The sequence below is a fragment of the Gambusia affinis genome, linkage group LG07 (assembly GCF_019740435.1).
Source record: "Gambusia affinis linkage group LG07, SWU_Gaff_1.0, whole genome shotgun sequence".
Taxonomy (NCBI): Eukaryota; Metazoa; Chordata; class Actinopteri; order Cyprinodontiformes; family Poeciliidae; genus Gambusia; species Gambusia affinis.
Window position 1 is genome coordinate 28,638,040 of NC_057874.1, and position 26,288 is coordinate 28,664,327.

General features: G+C 36.1%; 1 protein-coding gene across 15 annotated transcripts in view; it reads left to right on the forward strand.

The window, feature by feature from the left end:
- The window catches only part of ptprt (protein tyrosine phosphatase receptor type T), a 294,966-nt gene that overhangs the window by 24,007 nt on the left and 244,671 nt on the right, over positions 1-26,288 (forward strand). For all 15 annotated transcript variants that reach the window (XM_044121953.1, XM_044121956.1, XM_044121954.1 and 12 more), the window contains exon 2: positions 19,302-19,427. In XM_044121953.1, coding sequence (XP_043977888.1) covers positions 19,302-19,427 — 126 coding nt within the window. The remainder of the gene's footprint in view (positions 1-19,301; positions 19,428-26,288) is intronic.

Sequence of the window (26,288 nt, forward strand, 5' to 3'; positions counted from 1 at the left end):
TAAAACTACAAAAATAAAGTTGTACGAGAATGAAGTTATAATTATACAAGAAATAAAGTCATAATATAATGAGAATAGAGGAAAATATTAGGAAAATAAAGTCAGAATAGTAGAATAAGTCACAGTTTATTGAGAATAAAACTGTGATATTATAACCTAACCATGGCATTATTGCAACTTTACTGTTGTAGAACTATTCTCATTTTACTACAATTTTATTCTCTTACAATGTTATTCTCTTAATACTATAGCAAAACTACATATAGTTTTTATTTACACTTTAATAATTTTCTTGATTTAATTACATTTTTTCCTTAGCAGGGCCTTGTCGTATTCTAGTTGGCAATCTGAAATAGTATTTCTCTCTGTGCCAGAAATGGAAAAACTAAAAAAAGTCACAACATGTTTTTAAACGAGGTAGAAATGCCCAAAGCATCTGCAATAATATCGGTTATCAACCGAAGTTAGTCGTTTTGAACATATCTGGATCGGACTAATAAGTAAAACCTTCCATTTTGTTGCCATGTTGCATTTGTTTATGTGACTAAAAGCTATGCAGGAGTGTAACTGAGAGAGAAGTAATGCCATGTTGTGGTTAACAAGACAAGGAAAATACACAATATTGCTTATAGGTCACAACAGCAATAATAATATCGATATCAACCTTTATTTTCATATCTTTAGGTGTAGTAAAGATTCAAATAGAAGCACAAAATCACACACAGTGTGTATTTCACATTATTGGTCCCATTTAAGCTGCTTAGAAGGTATGAAATAGCTAAATGTAAATTAAATGGTGACAAAAACGTAGTTTCAGTATAGATCCATTCAGTATAAAGAAGGTTTTAACGTGTCTATTTACACGCACGCACACACACACACACACACACACACACACACACACACACACACACACACACACACGCGTCCTTGCAGGAGTGTGTGGCTGATTAGCATATTTGACTAGGAGACTCATTAATCACAGTCTTCATTCTGGCCCCTGGCCTGCATTACAGATAAAGGTGCTCTCGCTTGTCAATATTACGGCTCCATCTTGTCTTGTATTTCTTAGATCCAACTAAAGCTAGAAGACAACCCTGAAAAGGAGGAAAGATCGAAGGTTTTGTTCAGAAGAAAAAAAAAGCTGTTTTAAAAGACAGATCTACGGGTTGCTGAAAAATACTGAGTTTGAGTTTTAGAGGCATTGAAAGATCCAAGATGGCTTCCCTCTGTCCATTCATATTAGATTTTGTCTTCAGTGTTTTAACCAGTCAGGTAACCAATAATTAAAAACATCCAAGGTGATGTCTGCTGGCATCAAGGTCATTTTAAATGAAACATAGAGAGCAGAGATCTTTAATTCTCTATATATATTTTGGTAATAATATTTATGATGACAGAGAGGAGATTCTTCCTGGAATGAATCCTGATTTAAGTAGCTGCTAACTTTATTTCCCCCAAAACATCCTTATCACAAACGATCATGTCTTTACAGAAGAGGATTAGAGCCACTGAAAAAGAAATAATTCTGACTTTTCCTCATAATTCTCACTAGAATCAGGTTTGTTTAAATTGTTTATACACCATTAGATAAATTTAGTCTAAAAACTTAAATCTACCAAATTTGGGACAGGTTTTCAGTGTGGATGCCGTGCAGGTTTCCAATCCTATAACATGCAAGAAATACAGTAGGTAAGTGATTATTTGTATGTGCTAACAACGTAATTGATGTGTATGTTAGAATATTTGTTTATTTATTTGTATTTTAACACAGATTTAGAATTTTGAGGAAAAAGAAGTACATTTTTTTTTCTTTTCCTTACTTTTTTACAAAACCAAGAACATTTCACAGCCCCTTTCCTGCTGTGCTGAAGTCAAAATTGTATCCTGCCTTCAGCTGCAGGTTGTTTTGTTTTTCCAAGGTCACTGACAGGTTAGCTGGACTCTGAGAGGACTAAAGATACAGTACAATCTAATGTTTTCAGGTTGAAATAGGGCAACGGCGGCTCTAGGGAGAATAAACACATCAACCCACTCTGAGAGACACAGCAACGAACCCACATATAAAATCAGGGCAGTGATGAAGAGGAGAGGGGCTGGATGGGTGTTGGGGGGGTTCTTCACCTGTCCAAAGCTATAAATACACACAGACACAATCACACACCCCGGAGCTCTTCGATATGCACGTCCTTGTTCTGCGGTCGGGTTGAGAGGCTGACCTGGTTTTAACAATATGACCTCAGGTGATACAAACTTACCAAACACAACGGCTGCCAAACCACCAACCTGCAGGTTAAATACAAAGTAACTCATTGTAGATGTTTGAATAATTTCCAGGAGTTTTAGCAAAAAAAAAAATGATATAATTTTCCATATAAAGAAATTCTGCTACATGATTAAATAATAGGCCTGTTGCAATAAACAATAAGTCAATTAATCACATTTATAAATGACAGTAGACTCAATAATTTCCATTTGCATGATTTATTGTTTTTGTCTTTCCTCTCTTTCTACCAAACACTGGATGATAAAACTCTTCAGTCTGGTATTTTAGTCATTTTTGTGAAGAACCATTTTGTTTACAGAGACTTCAAGTTTAATTTATTGTTTTATTTGTTTTGAAAATATTCCAAATGTTTTCCAGTTGCAGTATTAAATGTTCATTAGATATTAAAGTTTATTGATCTACCAGAATGTGTTCTTGCATTATTGTGCAATCATTACCATTAAATTACTTGGAAATGGTCTCAAAAGAACAACGTTATTGTTTATCGCAATAACTTCTGAATTAATTTATCTTCTGGCAAAATCTGTCATGGCGACAGCCCTATCAAATAATCATAATAATAATAACTTTTACTATCATTATTAAACATGACAACAAAATGTAACCCAGCTGGTTTTAAACGTATTATTAAATCAAGTGTCAGAAAAACATTTTTGATATTTAATTTGCATTCACAGATATATGCTTCTCCAAAAATCGTGCGCTAAAAAATTAAGTCTTCCTGATTTAAATAAGCATATATATTTTTAAAAAATGCATATATTTTTTTAAGTGAAAGCACTACAAGAAGTAATTTGTTCCTCAGGCTGTCAGAATCACACATTACAATGTTTAGGTGTTACATCTATACGGTTTTATGTATTTTCTGCCCTGCAGCTCTGGAAAAGATACATTCAGCCTTGAAAATCACTGAGATAAACAATCTTGGCTCATTCTACCCATAAATTCTCTAATAGAGATCAATCTTCGCCTTGGAGGAGAAAAACAATAAATTTGGACTTTTTACATCTCCCTGAGGATTGGTAATCAATACATGAGAGTGTGTGTGAGGTTGTGAGTGTGTGTTTGTGAAGCTCATCTGTTTTTGATTAAGTAGTGAGCTGACCTTAAACTGGTTGAACTCCAGTAATTGTGCTGAAGATTGAAGAACAAAAGTCTGTTTGTACATTAAATATCTTTATTTATGTGAATGTTTTTACCATTTTGGCCATTTTGATTGGGACACATACTTCACAGAGGTAGAAAATGTCTTTTAAATGAGCACTCCCATTTTAACACCAAGAGAAGGAGAGAGAGAGAGAGAGAGAGAAAGATTGTTTTTTTCTTCTGTAGGAACCACATTTAACTAAAAAACGATTATGCTTTTTGAATGAGAGCCCTCACTATACGAAGGAAGACATTGCCTTTAAGATTAGAGCCTCCATTTTAACAGAGATGATCAAACCTTTTTAATTGGCGCCACTATTCTTACAAAGGTCGGCTTTACCTTTCCATTTATAGAAGCCATTAACTAAAAGGAGACCAGACCTAGTCAGTTAGAAACCCACTTAACATGGCTGATCAGAACTTTTTAAGTAAAGCCCAGTCTCAAAAATGGAGAGTGGGCCTTTTCAAATAGAACCACCTTTAAGAAATGGAGAGTGGGCCTTTTCAAATAGAACCACCTTTAAGAAATGGAGAGTGGGCCTTTTCAAATAGAACCACCTTTAAGAAATGGAGAGTGGGCCTTTTCAGATGGATCCATTTGACAAGAAAAGATGAGCTCATTAAATCAGAAACATAATTTCACAACAGGAAACTACCATTCTAATAAAGGGAGACCCTGCATTATAAATCAGAGACATTTCTTTACCCTAACTTAACCTGCCAATAGAAATTGTATTAATTTGATAAAGCCACTATTTGTTCACCTCTGTGACTGATGAAACCTGATGTCCAACATAATAAAGACAACAGAAAACTTGCATCTCGTATTTCTGTTTAAATTCCACCCACTGTGTAGATGAAGACAGAAAAATGAAGTGATCTTAAATCTTTCACAGTTCAGCGTGTGATTTTGAGGATTTCTGAGATTGTACATGCAGTCATACATATTTAACTCCCCAGAACCCATACTTTATGCAAATTAAAGAAAAGTCAATGTGCAGCCTGAATAAATTATGTGCATGCAGAAACAGGAAAATTATCAAAAGCTTTAGATATTTCAATAATCAATTCTGATCATAATTCAGCAGTCTAGCATTGCATTGAAAAAAAGAATCAAACTAAAAGTATTCTAAATAACCAGATCTGCTAATATTTCACTTTCTGAAATGAAGGCCAAATGCTCTGTGGTGCCCACATCCAGGCTGAGAGGAGCCTTAGTGGTGCAGCTAATTTAAATAGATTATTAAGCTTAGCAGAGGTGTGGAGTGAAAGGCCTCTTCAACCTACACATTTCTGTTCTGAATATTTACAGGGATTAAGTTGGCTTTTTGCTTAAAGGGAAATTATGTATGAGCTGATGTGCTGCGTGTTAGCAGGTCATGCACTGCTGTGGCCTTCTGTGTGTTTGTTGAGTGATGAAATGGTTGAAAACAACTGACTCAGAACATTACAGGTTCAACTCGTGTCTGTAGGTTTTTTGGAGTTAGTTTTTACACTGTTCAAAGCCAAACGTATCACGAATATGTCATCATAGTTTTCTGTTCAATCCATCAAAACTGCCTTGTGGTGAAGCCAAAGTTACACAATAAAACATAGAAAGGTTTTCTTCCGTTAATGCACAAGAAATGCATTTACCAGACAGTAAAACAGTACTGCTGCATGTTTACACCTTATGATGACAAAATGTCAAACAGAAAGTAAACAAATCTGCCGGAATACTGAGAAAACCAGAAAAAAGCTAATTTCACACATTTTTATTGTGCAATTATTATTGAAGACTCAAATTTGTATTAATCAGATTTGATTTAATCTTACAAGCTGAAAAGGCCCAGAATGGTAGGATTGAAGTCGGAACAATTAATGCAGATGAAACCTCATGATGTTTGATGGCCTTTAAGTTTTTTTTATACATTTTGGTTTTGTCATCATTTTTCAATCTTCTTTTAAATGTGAAAAGTCTTTAATAAATCAGAAATCACAGTCTTTTGCATCAATTGGGATGTGATTATGCCATAAACTGTCAAAAAAGTTGCTCTTTGTCTCAAACTTTTGAGTTTTTTTTAGTCTTCTCAAAGCAAAACGAGTGTGTAATTTTGATAGAAAATTACCTTTGTTTTGTTTTCAACAATGAATGATTGATTGAATGAATTGAATGATCTTTCAGTTGCTGCTGTTCTCTTTCTCAATGCACTGAGTCAAACCAAACAAACCCTTTGAAAAACCCTGTTCCCCTCCTCGCCTTTGGGGGCGCTGTAGCAAGAACCACTGAAGGAAACAACACTCTAAAGAAGACTCTGAGCACAACTTCCTTCTTCACAAAATGTAAATAAAAATGGAGTGCAGGGTTTCCCCTAGAAAACCTGCTAAGCCTACTGGTGAGGGTGCTGTCTAGTATTAGTAGCCAACTGTGTTTTTGTGTTTAAAATGTTAAAAGTTACAAAACTTTGGAGGTGCACAAGCAGGATTCATAATTTGGAAATAATAGTGTGTGAGGTCAAAGCGCCCATTTCAATTTGTCAACTATAAACCAGCCATAATCTGTCTGCACTGTCACTGTTGCTGGTGTGTACAAAACACCATTTAAAATAAAGAAATGATGCAAAGTCTGGTGAGGGAGCAAGTAAAGCCTGGTGGCCCGCCAGGCTTGTCATACACTGGACTAGCGTCTGATTTTAGTGGTTGGAGGATCTTTCCTTTGTCTTTAGCTAAAGACCCAAAGCCATTTCTCCCAGTAGTGCTAGATTCATGTGTTTGTTTTGGTTACATTTACCCAGAATGCCCTGCACTGTAGTCCACTTCCGCAGTGAGGCAGACGATTTCCACTTTTTTAAAGTATTTTTGAAAACTTTTTGTTTATAGAAAAAGCAGCGTGCTAGAACGTCTGTGCTCATTTTCAGATGTGTAAAGTAGTTTAAACATTTAATGAAGATATCTTCATGGAAATTAACCTTCTTGAGGAAAAGCGTCAAAATCAAAGAAAAACCAAAGAGGTTGAAATTACTGGGGAAAAATAGTAAGAGATTAGAGAAGATAAAGGATTTAAATACAGACAAGTGAGATGAATGAAAACGATGAATAAACAGGGAGCTTAAAGACAGCAAACATCAGAAAGAGTGTAAAAGCAAAAAAAAGATGGAGATCAAAACAAAGTAACAAAGGTCAGTAAAGGACAGTAGAGTGATATGATGTGAGAGGAAAACCTGAGCAGAGGGAAATAAAAAGAGAATGATTCAGAGGTGAAAGATAAAAAGTGATGAGGGCGGACGGGGAGGTGTTTTGCTCACCCTTGTGGTTTTTCTTGGGGCGAGGTCTGGACCTGCTACCTCCCCTAATGAGCACCTTAGAGAGCGCGTGGAGTGTGTGTGGAGTGTATTCAGATGTTCTGGAAAAGAGTGTGTGCAGATACTTTTACTCCTTTCTGCCTGCGTCTGTGTTTACATGAGTTAGAGGTGTGTTTACGCGGCTTATTCCCAAGGCTCTAATTGTTTTATGTGGTGGCCCCGGGTACAGCTGGACACAAGAGAGGTATGATACGCATCATAAAAAAGAAAGGTTTGCTGAATGTGATTTTTAAGAAGAAAAAGTCTTTTTATTTGTTGTTTGCTTCATTTTTAGTTCTACAGCTTTAAAATGGGGACAGCATCGTGACACATGTGTGTTTGAATCCTGGTCTTATTAATTAATGAGTTAATCTAAAGTTGATTGAGCTCATCAATCGAATAATAATTAATGGATAAGCGTCTATTTTCTCTTGCGTCAAGAGGATTGATCATCTTTTTATAAAAACATTAAATTTTAATATTTGTGTTAAGTACTAAAATAAACAGAGAATTATGGTTTTCTCAGATTATTAACTTTGGACTTTAGACACGTCTAATTTGAATAAATGAGAAAGTCAAGCAGCGCTCCTGCTTGTTGCTCCTCGGACAGTGTTCATAGTTGAGCGTTGTTTACCGTTAATGCATTGCCTTGATTTCTATGTTTAATGGTGCAGACAGTGGTGGTTCCTGACATGGACAATATGGGCAACCACGCAGGGCGTTATCTTTTTGGGGTGGCTTGAGACTTCCATGAATTGTGGCACAGAGATGGAAGCAAAGCAGAATAAAGAAGAGTTTGAATTAGTAATGGTTAAATTTATTTCTGCTCTAAATATTTAATATCTAGGTGTTTTTATGGGAATGTGGATCTTTTAGATCCATTTGAGAAACAGTCTTGATCATATTTCACATTTTAATGTGTCATGTAGCATGGGGCGCTGGTCTCTGACTCTAAAAGTCTTGGTCTTGTCTCGGCCTCGATACACTCTGGTTGTGGTCTTGACTTGGTTTTGGGTTAGGTGGTCTTGACTACAACACTTCCTGAATGTCCCTTTGTTTGGACTGGCCGCCTGTACAAAGCGTCTCACTCAATGACAGATGGAGGTACCCTCTGCAATCCTGCAAAATTAAATGGATATATAATGGATATTTTTTTATGCTAATCATTTTAGTGCTTATTTATTTGTGACCTGCTTTGCTTTGTAAAACGCAGCGAAACATCAGTTTGTTTAAAATTAGAATAAAAGAGAAAAACAGGTGGGAAGCTCAGGATAAATAACAATTAGAGCGTGAAGAAGCATTTTCATTATGCTAATGTAAATAATAATACCTTTCAGTTGGAAAGAAGCTGCAGTCTGACTCTTCTGTCAAAACACTCACTTTGCTCGTTCAGGATTTTTCTTTGCGCCTCTATATTGAACCTGAATCAACATGCAGAGTGTTAATGAGATCAAACCTCCTTGTTGTTTTGATCATGTATGTGTATGCGAATGCCACAGTTAGCAAAACTATAAGGAAAATTTCCAAATGCATATTAGTACTCTATAAAGTGGGAGCTACTACTCAGACTTTGAATAAAATGTGTGGGTGTGACATATTCTACCTTTAATTGGACTCTGCTATAGAGGGTTCTCAGAGCAACAGAAACAAAACACTAATATCTTAGAAATGGAAATTAAATGGATCTGGGTTAGAAAAAAAACACGTTACTTATTTAATACAGCTTTCATTTGAGGATGACTCTATAAACTACCAGACAAATATATACATATTTGGAAGCTTTGGTTGATTTTACTGTTTTACACCAAACAAAACTGTTTCCGGAATCCAACACAGCACGTGTGAACATCTGTGTGAACCGCCTCAACCTGATAATTATAATTTTCAGCCATTGTTTACCAGCGTCTGCCGCCTTCTGGTGCAAAATTATGATGTATCCATGACATAAAAATCAGATAAAATGTGACATGACCAATCTGATTGCAGACGGTTGGAAAAGTCGCATTTAAGTTGCATTTGCCTGCTGTGTGTTTTCACACCTGTAGACTCAGTTCTATTCAGGACCAAAGTTGTTAAATTCTTCACATTTTCACCTGCTGTGGTTTGGTTTCACGCTGCACTGTGTCAAACCAACCAAGCTAATTGAAGGAACTGTTCCCCTCCTAGCCTGTGGGGGTGCTGCACAAAGAGCTACTAAAGGAAACGACACAAAAACCTCTGAAGAAAACTTTGAGTGCAACTTCCTTTTTCACAAAATGTAAACAAAAATGGAGTAGCATCAGATTTTAGTGGTTGGAGGATTTTTTTTAGTCTTGGGTAAAAAACCATGAGCCATATTTATCGATAGTGCTAAACTATCTAGTGCTGTAGTCCACTTCCTGTTTCTGGAGCCATGTCTGGTCCGTTTCCATCCACATATGCATTAGAACCGCACCAGAGTTCACTTCAACCGGAACGAGACCGAGGTTTGTGAGCGGACTAGAGTTAATTGTTTTTTGTGTTTTTTAATCCACAGTAGAGTTGGCTTGTGCGTTCACACCTCCCCAAGCAAACAAGACTTTACAGACAAACAATCTAGAGTTCAATTAAAGCAGAGTAAATATGGATGGTGTGAATGTAGACTCGGAGAGATCTGCTTCTCAGTGATGCACTCTGATTCATCCAAATAAGCAGCTTTGTTAACCTATTGACCCAAACCATGAGCTTTTATTTTTGAAAGCATCTACTTGTTCGGACTGAAAAGTGTGTTTAAGGTAGATTAAAAAAGATTACTGCAGAAGAAAAATAAAATAACTCCTCTGGTTCATTGCGACTTCAACCTGTCAGTTGTCATCTCAAACAGAAACTACTTGTGTTCCTCTTAATCTCATACATGTTTACCCTTTATTCCAGAGAAACAAATTTCACTGACTTCAGGGCTGCTGTCAGACATTTTTGTGGACTTTAGTCTGACTCTTCTGTGGCTTGGCGGCATTCTTTTGTGAATATAGTGTCATAATGAAGCATGAAGTGTGTTTGTGGATGCCGGAGCTAGCGAATTGTGGCCTTGTTCTTTTCTACGCTCTTTCATGCAGAACTAAATGTTACGTGGAGAGTCCCCTATTGATCCATGTTGCCGATATTTGAAGTCAGAATGGAGCCTTCAGGACAATACTCTGGGACTTTAGCAGACAGTGATACACCCACACACACACACACACACACACACACACACACACACACACACACACACACACACACACACACACACACACACACACACACACACACACACACACACACACACAGGAACAGATAGATGGGAAAACAGTTACCAACCCCCACAGTGCTTACACTCTGCAGATTAGTTGCTTTCTTGGCTCTTAACTTATTTTTTTTGCAATTATCTCAGATATGAAGTATTTTAGTGATTTTTGACCAAATTACACAATAATTAGGACACAACAGACAACTTTCCTCATCAGATTCAGTCTCCATCTACTTCGTAACAAGAAAACTTTTTACTTGAATGTTGCATTAATGAAATATCACAACAAAACATTTGATGCTCTAAAATAAAACTTACATTTTTGTTAGCAAGAGCCAAATATAGATGAAAATCTGATTCCTTTTGGCTCTTTAAAGAGAAATGTTGAGCAAGCAGATCAAACAGTCCTTTGGTTTACTCTGTTGACTGTTTGACCATAAGAAAATTAACATACATTTTGCTAAAAAACAAAAACAAAACGGAAGTAAACTCTTTACACCTGAATGGAAAAAAAAACCAACAAAAAAACCCGACTTAAAGTAGAGTCCAAAGACCTTCTTACATACCTGGATAATTTCTGTCCATCAAATTTTCTTTTTCAGGAGATTGTTTTATGTCCAAAACCGCTCTCCTGTTATTTTGCACTGAAAAAATCTCTCCAGGCTTATTGGAGTGGCAATAACAACGTTTAGTTTCCGTGGCCTTCGGGCAGAGTGTGTAAGGAGTACACTGGGGCAGATGGCATATGCTGTTAAATGACTAAATGAAAATGTTTAAAGATCCCGGCCTGTTAGCTGACAGCAGATTTAATATGAGTTAACTAACAGGAACAGGACGGCCTGGGAAGGTTTAAACTGATTTTAAGATTTTCTCTGTTCATCTACGCTTTGCACTTAAAAACTGGTTAATCTGAATTCATTGTTTCTATAAAAAAACTAGATTTATTTTTTAAAAGTATGTTTTAATATGATTGAATATGAGTTAACTAAGAAAAACACACAACAGTGTATCAGGGCTACTGGAGACAGAAAAAAATATGAGTAGATTTGTGCAAAAAAAAAATCTCAGAAATTTTCTAGGAAAATCTTAGAAATATTGTTTGAAAAGTAAAAAAAAAAAAAAAAAATTAACTGTTCAAACTAAAGTTTCCAAGTTTTTTTTCCAGAAAATTTATCAGAATTTGAGTTTTTTTCTGGCAATTTTTCCACTTTTATACTCAAACATTTTTTTTCTAGAATATTTACGTGAATAAAGTCCTGATTTTACTTTTTTCTCACAAATCTTTAACTTTTCAAATTCAGAAATTTTTAAATTTTTAGAAAATTTCTGCATTTAATAAAAAATGTTTTCTTTCTACCAACGTTTTGACATTCGAAGCTCATATATTTGCAAGTTTTTTCTAGCATTTATTTGACTTTTGACTATCAAAAATTTACAAGTTTTTCTACAAAATTTCTGATTAATCAAAAAAATTTTCACGTTTTTTTCTTGCAAATCTTTTACTTTTCAAACTCAGAAATTTTAACGTTTTTTTTTTTTTAAATCCGAATGCTTTTCCTCGAGAATTATCTTAGACCTTTTGGTGGAAATTTACTCCACGTCTTTCTATCTCTAATGACCCTAATATGTTGTCATGGAAACACGAGTGCTTGGGAAGGTTTACACAGATCTTCTGATTTTCTCTGTCCATCTCCACTTTGAGCTTAAAAACTGAACAATCAGAATGGATTGTTTCTACATGAGGTAGTAAATAAAAACAAGAATTAGATTAAAAAGTAAGTTATAGTTGGGGTTTTGCATCACTTTGATCCATACTTCAGCCTTTCTCAAATTGACCAAACTTGGATCTGGGTATTTCCAAGGATTTTTCGCACTGCAGGAAAGCCACTTGTCCTTGGTTTGCTCCCACACGCAGACACTTGAACACAGATTGGCACTCAGATCAGTAGATGTTATCTAAGTGAGCAGCAAACAGACTCCTTAAAAACCGGCGGCCTCAGGGAGCCTCCCGCCCGGTTTCAGTCCTGTCGCTCTGTGTTTGCGCCGGCTGACATGAAAACCTCTAATGGTCTCCATTTGTGCCTTGAGGAAGCACAGGAGTTAGCATGAGAGAGCAAGGATGTTTTTCATGTGGGTATTTTAGGGCTGTGGAGTTATTTTGGTTTTTCTTGCTACGTTTTGAGTGATTGTGGATGGGAGCCAGGTTATTTGCATTGAGTCTGTTTGTAAAAATTGTGGTGATCCAAAGTTAATATGATTTGTGTCGTATTATAAAACAGCTGATTGGAGTTCAGGCAGAAAATTTAGCTTTAATCCAAGTTTGCCCAGTAGCCTATTTGCTAATTAACCCTGAATATTCATTAATACGTAAGAAACATTGTATTATTTTAACATGCCGTACACTAATGTGATTATCTGCTGTTTTGGACTTGTCTTATTGATCACTGCATTTAAATTAATCAGGCTAATTTTCCTAGAATTTTACAGCGTTTGACGGTAACTTCTAATGTACTTTGTGTCACTAGTATTTTAACTTACATTTTTTAAGTTTTTATTCGTTCCAATTTTTTCTGCAGTTTGTAATCTTCCACTGATTTAAAATATAACGTTTCTTTGTGACACTATTGTCTTTCACTCCTTTGACAACCAGATGTTCCCACTGGTGTAAAATACAAAGAAGATGACGACGTTGGCTTTAATTACTTGTCATTAAAAGCAAGTCATGTTTTTAATGACTTGTTGAGTGAACAAACTTATTCATGTCTAATTTTAATTGCATTTCTTTTTTAATGGAAACTCTGCAATTGCAAAATAGTGTTCTTTGATATTAGCAGAATATTGTGCAAGTTTTGCACACATCTCTGATGGAAACACAGCTACATTTTTCATTTTTCATTTCCAAAAACCGCTTACCAAATCCAGTTCCCTGTTTTATTTTCTTATTAATCAACGCTGTGGGGAAAATTAAATAAGAAGAAAATCCATAAATAATGCAATGTTAAATAAAACTGACACTCCGGCTCCTTTACAGTAAAAATGCATCCAAAGTTTTATGTTTAGCATCAAATCTTCAGACCATTAGCAGCGAAAGGGAAAGACCTTCTGCTCATTAGGTTCTGCTAAAAGGGTTTTTGACAACAAAATAAACTGCATCTCCACAGCAGGCCTTGTTATTTCACTGTTTCCCATTTATTTGTTGACAATAATTACCTCCTCTTAATGGGGAAAAGGGAAGTTTTGCAAAAGACCTTCATTGGCTCAATCAGAGCATCTGGGCCTGATTTCCACCATCACTCTGAGTAATTCATTAATACTCTACACTATAATCAGATACTCTGCATAAAAATGAATAGAGTAATTAATCTCTCTGGTGATGCTGGGCTCTTTGAATGTCAGTCATAACCAAGAGTAAAGTGTATTAAGTGCAAAGAAAGAAACCTGCAGGTGAAAAAACGTGAACTGAGAACAGAAGATGAACTCTGTCTGCTCACAAACACAAGTGTTTCTAAGGTAGTACGCACAGACGGCACTTCAAGCAAACAAGCAAATGTTCTGACTTTCAAAACAATGATTTACTTCTCCACTGACTCATTCACAGCTGCAGACTGAGCTGCATCTCCCTCATATTATAGATTATAGAACGACAAAGCTCCGTTTTCACGGTGAAACGTCTAATGTGTTTGAATTACTTACAACATCTCATGTATTCAAACACTGTTTCCCATTAAAATGACACATTTTATGAGTCATAAAACTTATTTCCTGAATGACTTTCTGAGGTTGAAGTTGGAGCATTTAATCAGAGATTCCTCAGTAACATCTGATAGTAATAACAATAATACAGCAGAAAAATATAGAAGAAGACGAATACTTTATTGATCCCAACAGGGGAAATTAAATATAGTTATTTAATAAGTACGATCATTGGAAAATCGAGAATTTTTATATATGGACTTGTATCTGTGGTTTCACAATTTCTTATAGGAAAAAAAAAATCAAATCAAAAATACATTTATATTTAGTATTTATTCAGAAGATATTCAGTTTTGCAGATAATTATATTTAAAGTTTTATTCTCAACATTTTTCTTTCTGTGAAGTGAGAAACGTTACATTAAATTTAGGGATTCAGATTTATAGGATTTACAAGAATAATTAATACTATAATAATAATTAATAATAATAATAATAATAATAATAATAATAATAATAATAATAATAATACTATAATAATAATAATAATAATTAATAATAATATTGTTGTTTTTTTTTTAAATAAAAAGCTTTATGGCAACAGTCAAAACCAATTTAGCATTACGAATGAATGGATCCGGCTTTAAGGTTCTGTCAGTTCCCGTATCAGTTGGTCATTTTTATAATTAGTTGCGATAAAAAGCTTCAGGTTCATAAAACATTCTCAAAGTTACACTTCAACACACTTCAGCTCCCAATATTTCCACTGTTGTCATCACAGACATTCACACATACAGCAGATGTTATGTTTCTGCTGCAGAATTGTGTTTTCTGAAGCTGAAAATGTGTGTAATTATGTTTTTGCGCAGGGAGAGGATGTGTTGCACCGAGACACAGTTGCCTCATGTTGCTTTTCCTCTCATCATGATTTTAAAATTGTAGATCTGTTATTGAATATTGATGGATTACTCACAATCCCCTCTTTCCCTGTTTACAGCTCTGTTCTAATGAGATCACGTTGATTTCTTTTCATTGCTAATGAGATTTCTGAGCAGCGAGGGGGCACTGAAGCCTAATTATCTCAGTATTGATTAATTTATAGTTGCTATTTTCATAAATTTAAGTAAAAAGATGTTATATTAGTTTTCACCCTTTGCTGGAGGTTGTTTTTGTGCAACGGGCGCAGACAGAAGATAGGTTGGTTTCATTTCAACTCTCAGTTGCCTGAAGAGGAAAAATTGAGGTTGCATCATATTTGCCCATAAGGAGAGCAGTGACTGACTTGCGAAACAAGTCAGTCACTACCCTCCATGCATTGCATGGCAGGCACCTATTGTTCTACACCCAATAGAATGTCTCTTTATTTATTTATTTTCTTCCGTCCGAATGCGGCTCTCATGCGAGCTCACCCACAAAAGTGGTATCAAAACGTGCGGCTCGATCCCGGGAGGGGAGCTATTACTTTTGGTGGGATTTGGAGTTACCATGGCGACGTAAAAAGCAAAAAACGACCCCAAAATCACTAACGAGCTCACCAGGTGCAAGTCTCGTCGTCAAGGGGACGAGGCAACCAGTAAATCCTGAAAATACCCTATTTTTGAGGATTGTCTGTGTCGTCATACCTTTATGTAGAAACGCCATTCAAACTTCATTTTGTGATCTCTTTTAAAGTGAAGACAGCACGTCAATATGTATTATGGTTTGTCCACAACCCGCTTTTTTGATCAAAAGTGAGAGTCAGAGCGACATTTTGACCCCAAATCATTTTTTAACTCGCCCTCACGCTCACAAATATTGCATGATTGGTATCAAACTTGGTCATGACATTGATACGCGTGCCTGCTCCGGTCAAATGTTTTCTAAAATTATCTAGCGCTTATAGTTTTCTCTCCAGGTGCTTCAGAGCAAAGTCATGCGCCAGGGTAGCAGACAGATCTCACTGATTCACTTCCATGTATTTCTGAAAAATTACAGACCTTGGCACACACTTTTTTATCTCATCGCTGTTAATACTGTGAGTGAGGTAGAGATATGAATGGTGGGACTATGTGAGACAAATAGCCCTCTCATATGCTTCAAAGCGGTTTTCGAATATGTATTACGGTTCCCGAGCGGAAACAGTTTTTGCAATGCTTTTTAGTCAAACTGGCTGGCTCAAACAGAGAATTGTCTCCCCCTGGATGTCTCACTCACAGCTGGCAGAGAGGATTATTTACCATGGCAACGGAACCCAGAGCAGGGAGAGCTGCTGAGGACTACAAATACGCATCACTGTAGTTCTAACTAGTAGTTCAGTTAAAACAGAGGAGGACTGAGCTGGCCTTTAGAAAAACTTGCTGCTATGGGCTGTATATAACTAATTTAACCCTGTCACTGTTACACATGGGATGAGTCTAGCCCTTTGAAATGAAGCTTACTGAAAATTTCAAAATAAAAGCCCTTGAAAATTTTTACATCAGGTCATTGCTTTTTTGAGCGTTATATGACTGATTTAATCCAATGACTGTTACACATGGGATGACTTTGACCCTTTCAAATGAAGCTAAATAAAAATTTCAAAATAAAAGCTTTGGCAATTTTTACATCATGTAATTGCTCTTTTTGGCTTTATCTGACTGGTTTATCCAAAGCACTCTTAGACACTGGATTAGTGTGGGCATTTAATATGAAGCTTACTGCAAATTTCAAAATAAAAGCCTCCCTCTTGACAGTGCACACAGACATTCACGGTGCAATGATATCATTCTGCATTATCTGTTGATTAGAGGATTAGCCTTTTAGCTTAAATAAGCTATTTTCTATTTTTCAGACTTATTAGCCATGTTTAGTATACTTAATGGAGTAAGTAAATGACAGTAAACATTCTAATGATACCCCACATGCTACTGAAAGTATTTATGCTTACATTAGCATATTTGCTCATTTTAGCTAATACACTTACTTTATCATACTGAATGTTGCATGTCCAGCTTACTTAACATTCTTGTGATTCTCCACATGCTATTGATTACATTGCAGCTTTCTTTAGCATTGATGCAAATTCTTAGCATCAGAACGCTGGGTCCAAACCGACGGGCACACTTTGGCAGGCCCCAGTTAAATTTCTTCAGGAATTTTCTAGTTTTTTATCTACTGTGCTAGAACATTGGAGTCTTAAACAGACAGTTGGAAATTTCACCGGAGTTTAGAGATGCTGTAACAACTTGAGTTTGAAGAATCAGATATTTTTACAAGAGAGAGAAATTGGCCAAGTCGGATATCTAAAATCCTGAAATGACAACAATCATATATTTGGTAACAGTTTATGCAAACTTTATATTGGATATTTTCTTGCCTCTAAGTTTAAAGTTATTTCTTCTGAAGGCCACGTTTGTTTTAGTTAAAAAATGCTCACTGCAAACTGAGTCCATAAAACATGATGATTCAAAGTAACAATCTGATGCAATGATAATGCAGTTAAATCCAACATTTTTCCACATTTCAATTTTCTACAACACATGTTGCTATTGAAGTTTTGCTAATTGTTATAAATTATTATGTCCAGCTGAAAGAGGTGAAAGATGTTTTTTCCCAAATAATGTTTGGTAGACTTGTTCCTCCATGAGCTGCAGCTGTCAAGGTTATTAAGACGTGGAATATATTAATGTTAGAAATACAGTTTACTACTGCCAGGTGTTTACAGTTTCTGTTATCCTAAAGGCAGAAAGTCCACAGTGTCCTTCAAATATCAGCAGCACAGATCTGCTGCGTGTAATAGATTTATAAATTGACTGGTTAGCTCAGCAGTTTATAACATTAATAGGGCTGCTGGTGCTTTTGCCTCATTATAAATCCAGTAATTTGTTTTCTACACATGAATAGAGTTTTAATTTGGCTATTTTTAACAAATAGTTACAATGTGGGTCTTATTTCTTTTAACGTCCTGGTCTGGAATCTTTCTGCAGAGAGTTTGGAGAAATAAGTGGCTATAGATAATGGATGGATAGAAAGTTACACCCAGTGGTGGGCACACTTCCACTAACAGCGGAGATAATTTTTCTATTTGCATTTTAGTTAAAATGTTTTGGCACATTTTGCTTTCCCTAAATCACTTTCTGTAGAATTTCTAAAGTACTAATTTACTTGTCTGATTTATAAACTTTTAGTTGAATAACGTTTGACTTATCTTTATGTTTGCCGGTTGTTAAATTCTTGGAGTAGTCAGACATTCATATTGATGCTCTTATTTTGAAGTTTATTCAGCAGTTCCATTTCCTCTCCTCAGTTTGATCTTTTTTTCCTAATTTGTATCAAACAAGAGAAATATGGGGAAAAAAAAATAAATACAGATAAAATATAGCCATACATACAATATCTACAGGTATTGTATAATATGAATGGTAAGTTATAATGTCAAAATTAAAGTGATACACGTTAAGAGGAGTTATAATTGGAATTGAAGTTAGTGCTTTAGCATTAGCTTTAGCTAATTACTGTGTTGGTGTAGCGCTTTAGCGTTAGCAAAGCTAGTGTTTACAATTATCACTGGTTACAAGCTACTCAAAATCTATACTACCAATTCTATTTGACTTTAACTTGATGTATCATTGGTCGCTCCACTTAGTTGTGTCTTCCTTTAAAATATTTGACTTTACGCCACTCAAAAGTAACCTTCTCAACTCTCGTGGTGTACTTTTCAAGAAAAGTACAAAAAGCATAATCAAAAAACAAAGAAAGAAGGGCGTAAGAGATGTACTTGAGTACACCAATGAGGTTCTCCCATTTCAGATACTTCAGAACAAATTAAAATGGTTGTGTGTCAAAGCATATGTCTAATTAGTGTGTTTATGTGCGTGGATGTGGTGCCCTGGGGCTAACGGAGAAAGCTAATGTAGCGGAAAATGCGTCTTAGCTGGGCCATGAAATAATGATGAGACACTGTGACTTAATCATGTTGACACGTAAAGCTTTCTCTTCTTCATCCCTTCTTTCTTCACTCTTTCTTTCATCCGTCTTTCCCTCTGCTGCCTCTGATAAACTGACTTGTTTTGGTCCTGCTGAGAAGTTAATTTTCATTATATTGTTAATGATACCCAGTTGGTTCCTAAAGGCTGTATATTATCAAATAAAAAACATGTGATAATTATTAAGGTTAATTCAATGTAGAGAAAAAATATTAGAAAATAGAGGTTTTTGTCAGCATTTGTATTTAAATTCCTTTTCAACGCAGGACAATATAATGATTGAAGGGACATGGTGCAGCAGTCATTTATATTTTAATTTTAATCTTTAGAAAACTTGAAAACCTTAGTATGAATAAATATGTCACAGTTTTACTTGTTTTCAATTAAATCCCAGCAGCATGGTCAGTAGAAATGAATGAGAATGTAAAACTACGCAAACCGTTACTGTATTTTGTAGTTATTAGTGCCAATATTAATCATTTTCTTTTTTGTCTTGCCTGGAATTATTAACCAAAACGAAATGTAAGATTGTTGAGTGCCAGTAAACAAGAAAATAGATAAGCTGTTGTTTTTTATCTTTTATGATTTTCCCAACCTTGTTTAATCAACCTTTAATTGTCGTATTTAAGTGTAATTTTTTTAACTCTTTGTTGTGTTTTATTTTAGGTGGCTGCACTTTTGAGGAGTCTTACAGCAGCTGTGGGTACAGCGTGTCTTTAGGGACCAACGGATTTACTTGGGAACAGGTCAACTCCTGGGAAAAACCCACCATGGACCCTGCACTTCCCACTGGTAGGCGTCATGATATGTTTCTTATTGTTTTGTTGCTTTCTCAACAGTTTCCAAGTCAAGAAAACTGACTTTTTTTCTTAGACATCCATTATTGACATAATTTGGTCTTAATTATCAATCAAATTTAGTTTGGTCAAAAGTTTTTAGATACAAAGTAGCTTACAGTCTCATCTAATATGAATAAAATGTCAAATTATACATCTTATGAACAAAAGAGGGAAGTCTCTTTGTTTACTTCCCTCAGAGTTGGTGCTCTGTTTCTATACTGCCAGCCTTTCTAACTAGTTTATTGATTGTTTTGGTATTAACCGCAGTGTTATATCCTCATTTGCGAGTTGTTTTGGATAAAACCATGTGCCAGATGCTTGAACATAAATGAATGTCTTAAAAACTACAAAACCCAGAACATTGTTTGGTTTGTATTTCTGAGCTGTTTATCTCCATGACATTTCTATGTGGCCATATCAAAGAGATACTGAAATAATTGACTGTTTCACATGGGCTGGACAATAAATCATGTAGCATCCAGTCAACTTTGAAAAGGCCAGAACTGATGGTTAAATGATGATTTATTAAAGACATTCATATCATTCATCTACCAACGTAAGTCCTTGACAAGAACAAATAATAATTATAGTCATTTCACCATCCATTGTTATGCATATCTCATTATTGGGGCCTGCCATGCAAAGCAATGGCAGGAACCTATTACTCTACACCCAATAAGGTGTAGAGTAATAATCCAGCGTTTTAAACGCTGGATTAAACCCTAGAAAAGTGGTATCAAAACGTGCGGCTTGATCCCGGCATTGGAGCTATTACTTCTGGTGGGATTCTGAGTTAATATGGCGAAAAAAAAAGAAAAAAAAGACCCCCATAAAACCAACTCCATTAGTGTGTATTGCCAATATGGCTCCTCTGAGCAGCAGCTCCTATAATGAGCTCAAGTTTCAGCAGCTGCTTGCTAATTGCTGCTGGCTCCCCGAGTGGGGGAGGAGCTGCGCCTCAAAGGTGGAGCTAAGTCCACCCAGGCGTTTTGCACAGTTGAATGGTTGCCATGGAGATTAAAGGCGACCCTCCAGGTTTGTTTCAATGAGGGAAAAACATTATAAGATGATGGAAAGATGAAAAAAATTGATTTTACAGAATATTTGATCTGTAAGGCAGCAATCATACCAACCCTGTTTAGTCTGCTTTAATCCAACTCCAGTCTGCCTGTCTAGTCAAAGTTCAGTTTGTTTGCGGAGGTGTGAATTCGTAAACAAGCCAACAAACTGAACTTTGGTCCTCCTACAAACCTCAGTCTGGGTTTGGTTGAGGTGCAGTCTGATACGTTTGAATGCGTATGTGAACGGACCGGAGACCGCTCCAAAACCAGGAAGTGGACTACAGAGCAGGGCATTCTGGGTAAGAACAACTAAAACAATGGCAGGAACCTATTGTTATGCACCTGTTACCGTTAATTAGAGTGACCAAACGTCCGTATTTCACCTGTCCTGGGCGTCCCGGGTTTTTTTAGAAAGTGAGGAAATGTCCTGTTTTTTAAATTACCTTTATTGGACCATTAAATTTACAGGCACTAGGGCCCTGCACACCGCGCTGCGTGTGACATAATCCCTGAGCCGCGTCAGTGCGGGCAGCCCTGTTCTTAATCAGAAGATAGATAGCGTGGCTGTCAGTAACAACATGCCAAAGCGTAAATGTATGTTTACCAACGATTTACAAAAGAGTTTCTCTGCTTTCAGACCAGGTTCGTTTTTGGTACATTTTGAGTTATTTTTGCTACACAAGAGGTATTTTTTGTTAATTAGCTCATTTGTTAATTTATTTTTTCCAATAGTCTACAGAACAGACATTATTTCGTTCATTACTGAGTATCATGTTATTGGGAGCGGAGAGTTATTGTTAACTTTTATTAAGTGAGGGATGTTTAGATGAGACATTATTTCTTTCATTGTGCTATTCATTCATTACAGGAATTGTTAAGCATTTTTTAATAAATACATTTTGAATAAAATTATCTTTTGTTATTGGAGATACAATAACAAATGATAATTTTTTTATTATCAACAGCAATAACTGCACCCTCAGTAGCCCCTCCAGGACTTAAAAAGGCTGGATAAACAGTCAGAACCCGACCTAAAGAGGGAGAGGCTGCCTAACCCTCATACCTGCTTAAAAATAAAAACCAAAACGACCGCATGGAGAGAAAACTGGATAAATCAGGAGCGGTCACATCGCCAGAAGGTTTCCAAGATTCTGGCAGTGACACCTGAATGTTGACACCTGAATGTGTTGATAAACATTCTTATCCCTAAACTGAAAAACCAGCTCAGTTTTAGTTTGTTTTATAAAAGCACGGACTGATCGGGAAAATTAACATTTGATTACCTCGATCACTCTTGTGATCCTACAGAGCTGGAATTGTTAAACATTTCTTTAATATACACACCACAATATTGTTTGAAGCCGTTGTTTTCTGCATCCAGAGTAAAGTTTTGTTCTGAATTGACAGACTCAGTAATTTGACCCCAGCTGGATTCTTCTCCATTTGTCCAACGCCAAATGGCAATCAGACAGCCCGTCTATCCATCTCGTTTTCTCTCACAGTTTTGCCCTTTTGCCCTCTATATCTCGCCCACAGTCTCACTTTCTAACACTTGTGCTACCCGACACAATCTTCTTCACACCTTTTTCTTATCTTCACGGCTAGATGCCTGCTTTTCTCCCGTTTGATTGACATGACTAGGGTTTTTTTAGGTACACGTTCATCAAAGCAGCGTTTAAAAATCCATGTTAAGGAGATCATTTTAAAAGTCACTTTGTTTTTCCTTTTTAGAGCTGCCAAAATCATAAATATGTTGTTAAAATCCCACACAGTGTAAATTGGAGGATAATGTGTATGAAAGAAGTTGGTTCATTTGGCTCTGTTTAACTGTGTCTTGAATCACACTTAAAATAGAAAGCAAATGGGGAAAATTAAAAAAGCAAAAAGCAAATATGTCAGACTGGATAAAAAGACTCCACACAGGGAGCCCAAATTGTTTCTGAGCAGGTACAAAATGAAAACACTCCTTTATATCAAAGCCTTGAAGACTTGGGTTTAATAAACACAATATTTTCTCATGCTGAACATCTTTTGACATGTAGTTCTGAGTTTTAGGGAATCACAGAGAAACAATACAGTGGACTCCTTCCTCTTTTTATTTTGGACTTTTTATTCAGATTTTCCAGTGCAGGTCACATCCAATACATCATACATATAATATATTTTACAAACTACATGTACAACCTCACATATTGTTCTCCAGAAGAGGTTTTGTTTCTCCATAGTCTAAAAAAAACCAAACCAAAAAAACCCAAAACACCAGGGAGAATCTCCTATTTATCCATCGTAATCTCCATCAGCTGTGGTTTGAAGTGAATGTTTGACTTGGGGACCATTTTTCTAAGATGTCACTTTTCTTCTGAAGTTTTGCTGTAATTCGTTCCGTATGGTAAACCTCCCTCACTTATTCAGAGACTGTTGCAGCCATGAGACCGTGATCATTTTCTTTACGAGAACAAGTCGAATCTTTAAGACATAAATCTTACTATGATCTTGAATTTTATTCTGGAATATACCTAGTATTATTAAAGATGGCTTTAGGGGGATTGTATTGCCCAAGCACATATTAATTTCTCTTTTTATTCCTTTCCAATAGGTTGATAGTTTTGGACAGTCCCAAAATATATGGGTGAAATCTCCAATCAGTCCACAACCCCTCCAACATTTGTCTGAGCTGCGGCTAAATCTAGATGTGAGGAGGGGATTCCCGAAGAACCTCACTTTGATTTTCCATTCAGATTCTCTTAATGTTGGGCTTTTTGATATTTTATTACCCTCTCGAAACATTCCTGTCTCTTTTTAGTTTAGTTCTGTGAAAACTCCAACATATTTGTAATTTGCCTAATTGTGGATTTTGGAACTGGTTGGCTGGACAATATATCAATATTTATTGGGATAAACACATGATCAGTATCAACAGATGGATGGATAATTTCACTGAACTCCGACTTACAGTCAAACGTAAACAAATGTGGTTATGTACGACTCATTTTCGCTTGACTGGGGTCGTATTTCATCAGTGAGCCATGCACAGAAATTGGATCCACAACCACTAAAAACAGGGTGTCATACTGTATAAAGTCTTCAGAAAATGTTAGAGCTGAAACGATTCCACAGAAAAATCCTTAGAAGAAATTGTCTTGTAATTGCGTATTGTTCATTGCTTTTTGGATCTTTCAGAGGGAACAATAGAGGAAGATTGGGAGATGAGAGCAAAAGCAGAAAAAAACAAAAACAAAACAGAAGTGAACGGACTCTAACTCCACCCAGTTAAAACTGATCAAAACAGCCCAATTTCAACCATAACTTTGCAGGTGCATTTCTGATTCTTACATCTTCTTTACTTGCAGACAAAAATCAGCATTTAATTGGCATTTAATTAGGGGGTAAAAATGCAGCATCCCAAATCATCACAAATAAACTGTTGAATGAAGACGGAAAAATCTGGTGGCTCCAACTTTCTTTAAATAAGGATTTTTGACAATTTGAGAGTAAATCCTGTTTTAATTTAGGAAGAAATCATGAGTTAGTCCTGTTGGTCATAACCTAAAAATGGTTTAGAAGGAAATGCCGAAGTGATTTCTGTTGCTGTTTGCTCTTTATGTCTCACATTTCTTGTAAATGCTGGATTTGGTTGGATGAAAAAGAACCAATCAAAACAATCCAGCTATCGCCAGGAAATCAACAACTGTAAGGTTTAAGAATAACAACTATTCATTCAAATTTTTGTTTGGCATACAAATATGCTTGTCTATGTTGTGTATTTTATGCAATATTACTTTATGTTTTTTAACTTTCATAACAGTATGTTGGGTTTTTATCGATAGGCCCAGTCAAAGTAGCTCTTACCAAGTATTTGTTGTCTAGTTTCTAGTGCAGATATCTTATTACACTTGGATTAAGACAAAATAACTTATGAGTCACTTTTTAGGACAATATGGGTAAATATGGGATCTTGTTTCAGGTAAATAATACCTTACCACATTACTTCCTCTGGCAGATTATTTCTCTTATAACAAGACATTTTTCCTATGATATAAATAAAATAATCTGCCAGTGGAGCCAGTACTTTCCCCATCAATGTTAAGATCTAAAACAAGTTTCTATATCTTTCTGAGAAGTTACTTCTAAGTTAGATTGGTCTTAATTCAAATGTGCTAAGATATTTGCATTAGAAACTATTCATAAATACCTGGTAGGATTTTGTGTTTTTGCCGTGTGATTCCCCCAATATTAACAGAGGAGCGTTTTGAAAAGCTTCGTCTAATTTATCCTTCTTTTATAGAGAACCTGTTGGCAGATTTTACCCGATTCATTTGCTAGTTGAAGCATAAATATCTCTAAATCTCTTTGTTGTGATCTTTCTCCATTTTAATTCATTCCCCCACTGTGTTCTAAGTTATGATGCTCCTCTCCTCCTAAATGATCTGTTAGTCAAATCAATTATAGCTCCCATCCATCATCATCATCCTCATCATCTTTCCATCTAATTTTCCTGCCATCAGTGTCTGCAGTTTGTCAGTGCCGCTGCCGTCTTCACTCCCAACACCTCAGTCTTTCACTGAAGATTTGATCCCGTCCAACTGGCTGCTACACCATTCCGTCTCGTCTCGGTCTTTGCCGGCCTCTTGTCAGTTATCCGTCTCATCTATCGGCCCGTGGGTGGCGGCTGTCAACCACGATAGCCATCGCGGCCTGTGAGTGATCAGCTGCCCGCTGCTCTGACAGCTAAAGATCTGATCAGGCTGGACAGCAGCAAATTATCTGTTAGTTTTGTCTCTCTCCATTTTTTTTCTCGATGTTGTAGCTCCTACTGCTCAGTGGATGCCTATATTAAAGTATCAAATCCATTTATCAGCACAGCAGTATAACTGCCAAACTTCTTTACACCAATGTTCAACTCTCCCTATACAAAGTTTACAAAATGAAATGAAATGAAGTTACAGACATGCTGCAGTGTGATTCCACCCCACCTCCCTGCTGCCCACCGACAATGACTGGCATTGGTTTTACCTGTTGTCAAAATAATGTGCTAAATCTTAAATGTACGCAAGACATATAAATATGATAAAAGGGACATTAATTTTTAATTTACCGGATAACAAACTCAGGATAGACTTTTAATAAAAAAGGAAATCGTGAGGGAGAGGGAAGTAGACTTCGACAAACATAACATGTAGATATGCTGTTTTGGTTCAGTTAAAAATAAGGTGACCCACACACCAACATATTAGCTAAGCTACCACCACCGTGTTAGCTTAGCTAATAGCAGCAGTAGCCAATCTGCTACAGCAGTCACTTATTAATAATCGTGAAATTAACATCAAGCCTGAAAACATAAAACCGTAACAGACAGAATGTTCTGTTTTATGTATGGGGAATGTTTTAATGTTTTTTGATGTTGAATCCTGATATTATATATTGTGGCGTTGTTGTCAGTTACTATGGCAGCGGCTCTCTGCATAGCGTAGCCAATTCAAAGAGAAAAAAGAAGAATACCAGTGGTTCTGAGTTACTCTTCAATGTTTTTTTCTGTGTTATTTTCCCTTTGCTGTGCACTAAATTAATAACACCTGCAACTCCAGGTTTCATTTTGTTAACAGAAACATGCTATTGCATCTGCGCGGCTATGGATTGCATGTGAAAAATTGTCTTTTTGCCCTCCAGAGTTGTGCACATGTGCAACATTTCTGAATGTAAACAATAATATCTGACATGTCTATGCTGGGCCATGTATTTAGTTATGTCTGCAG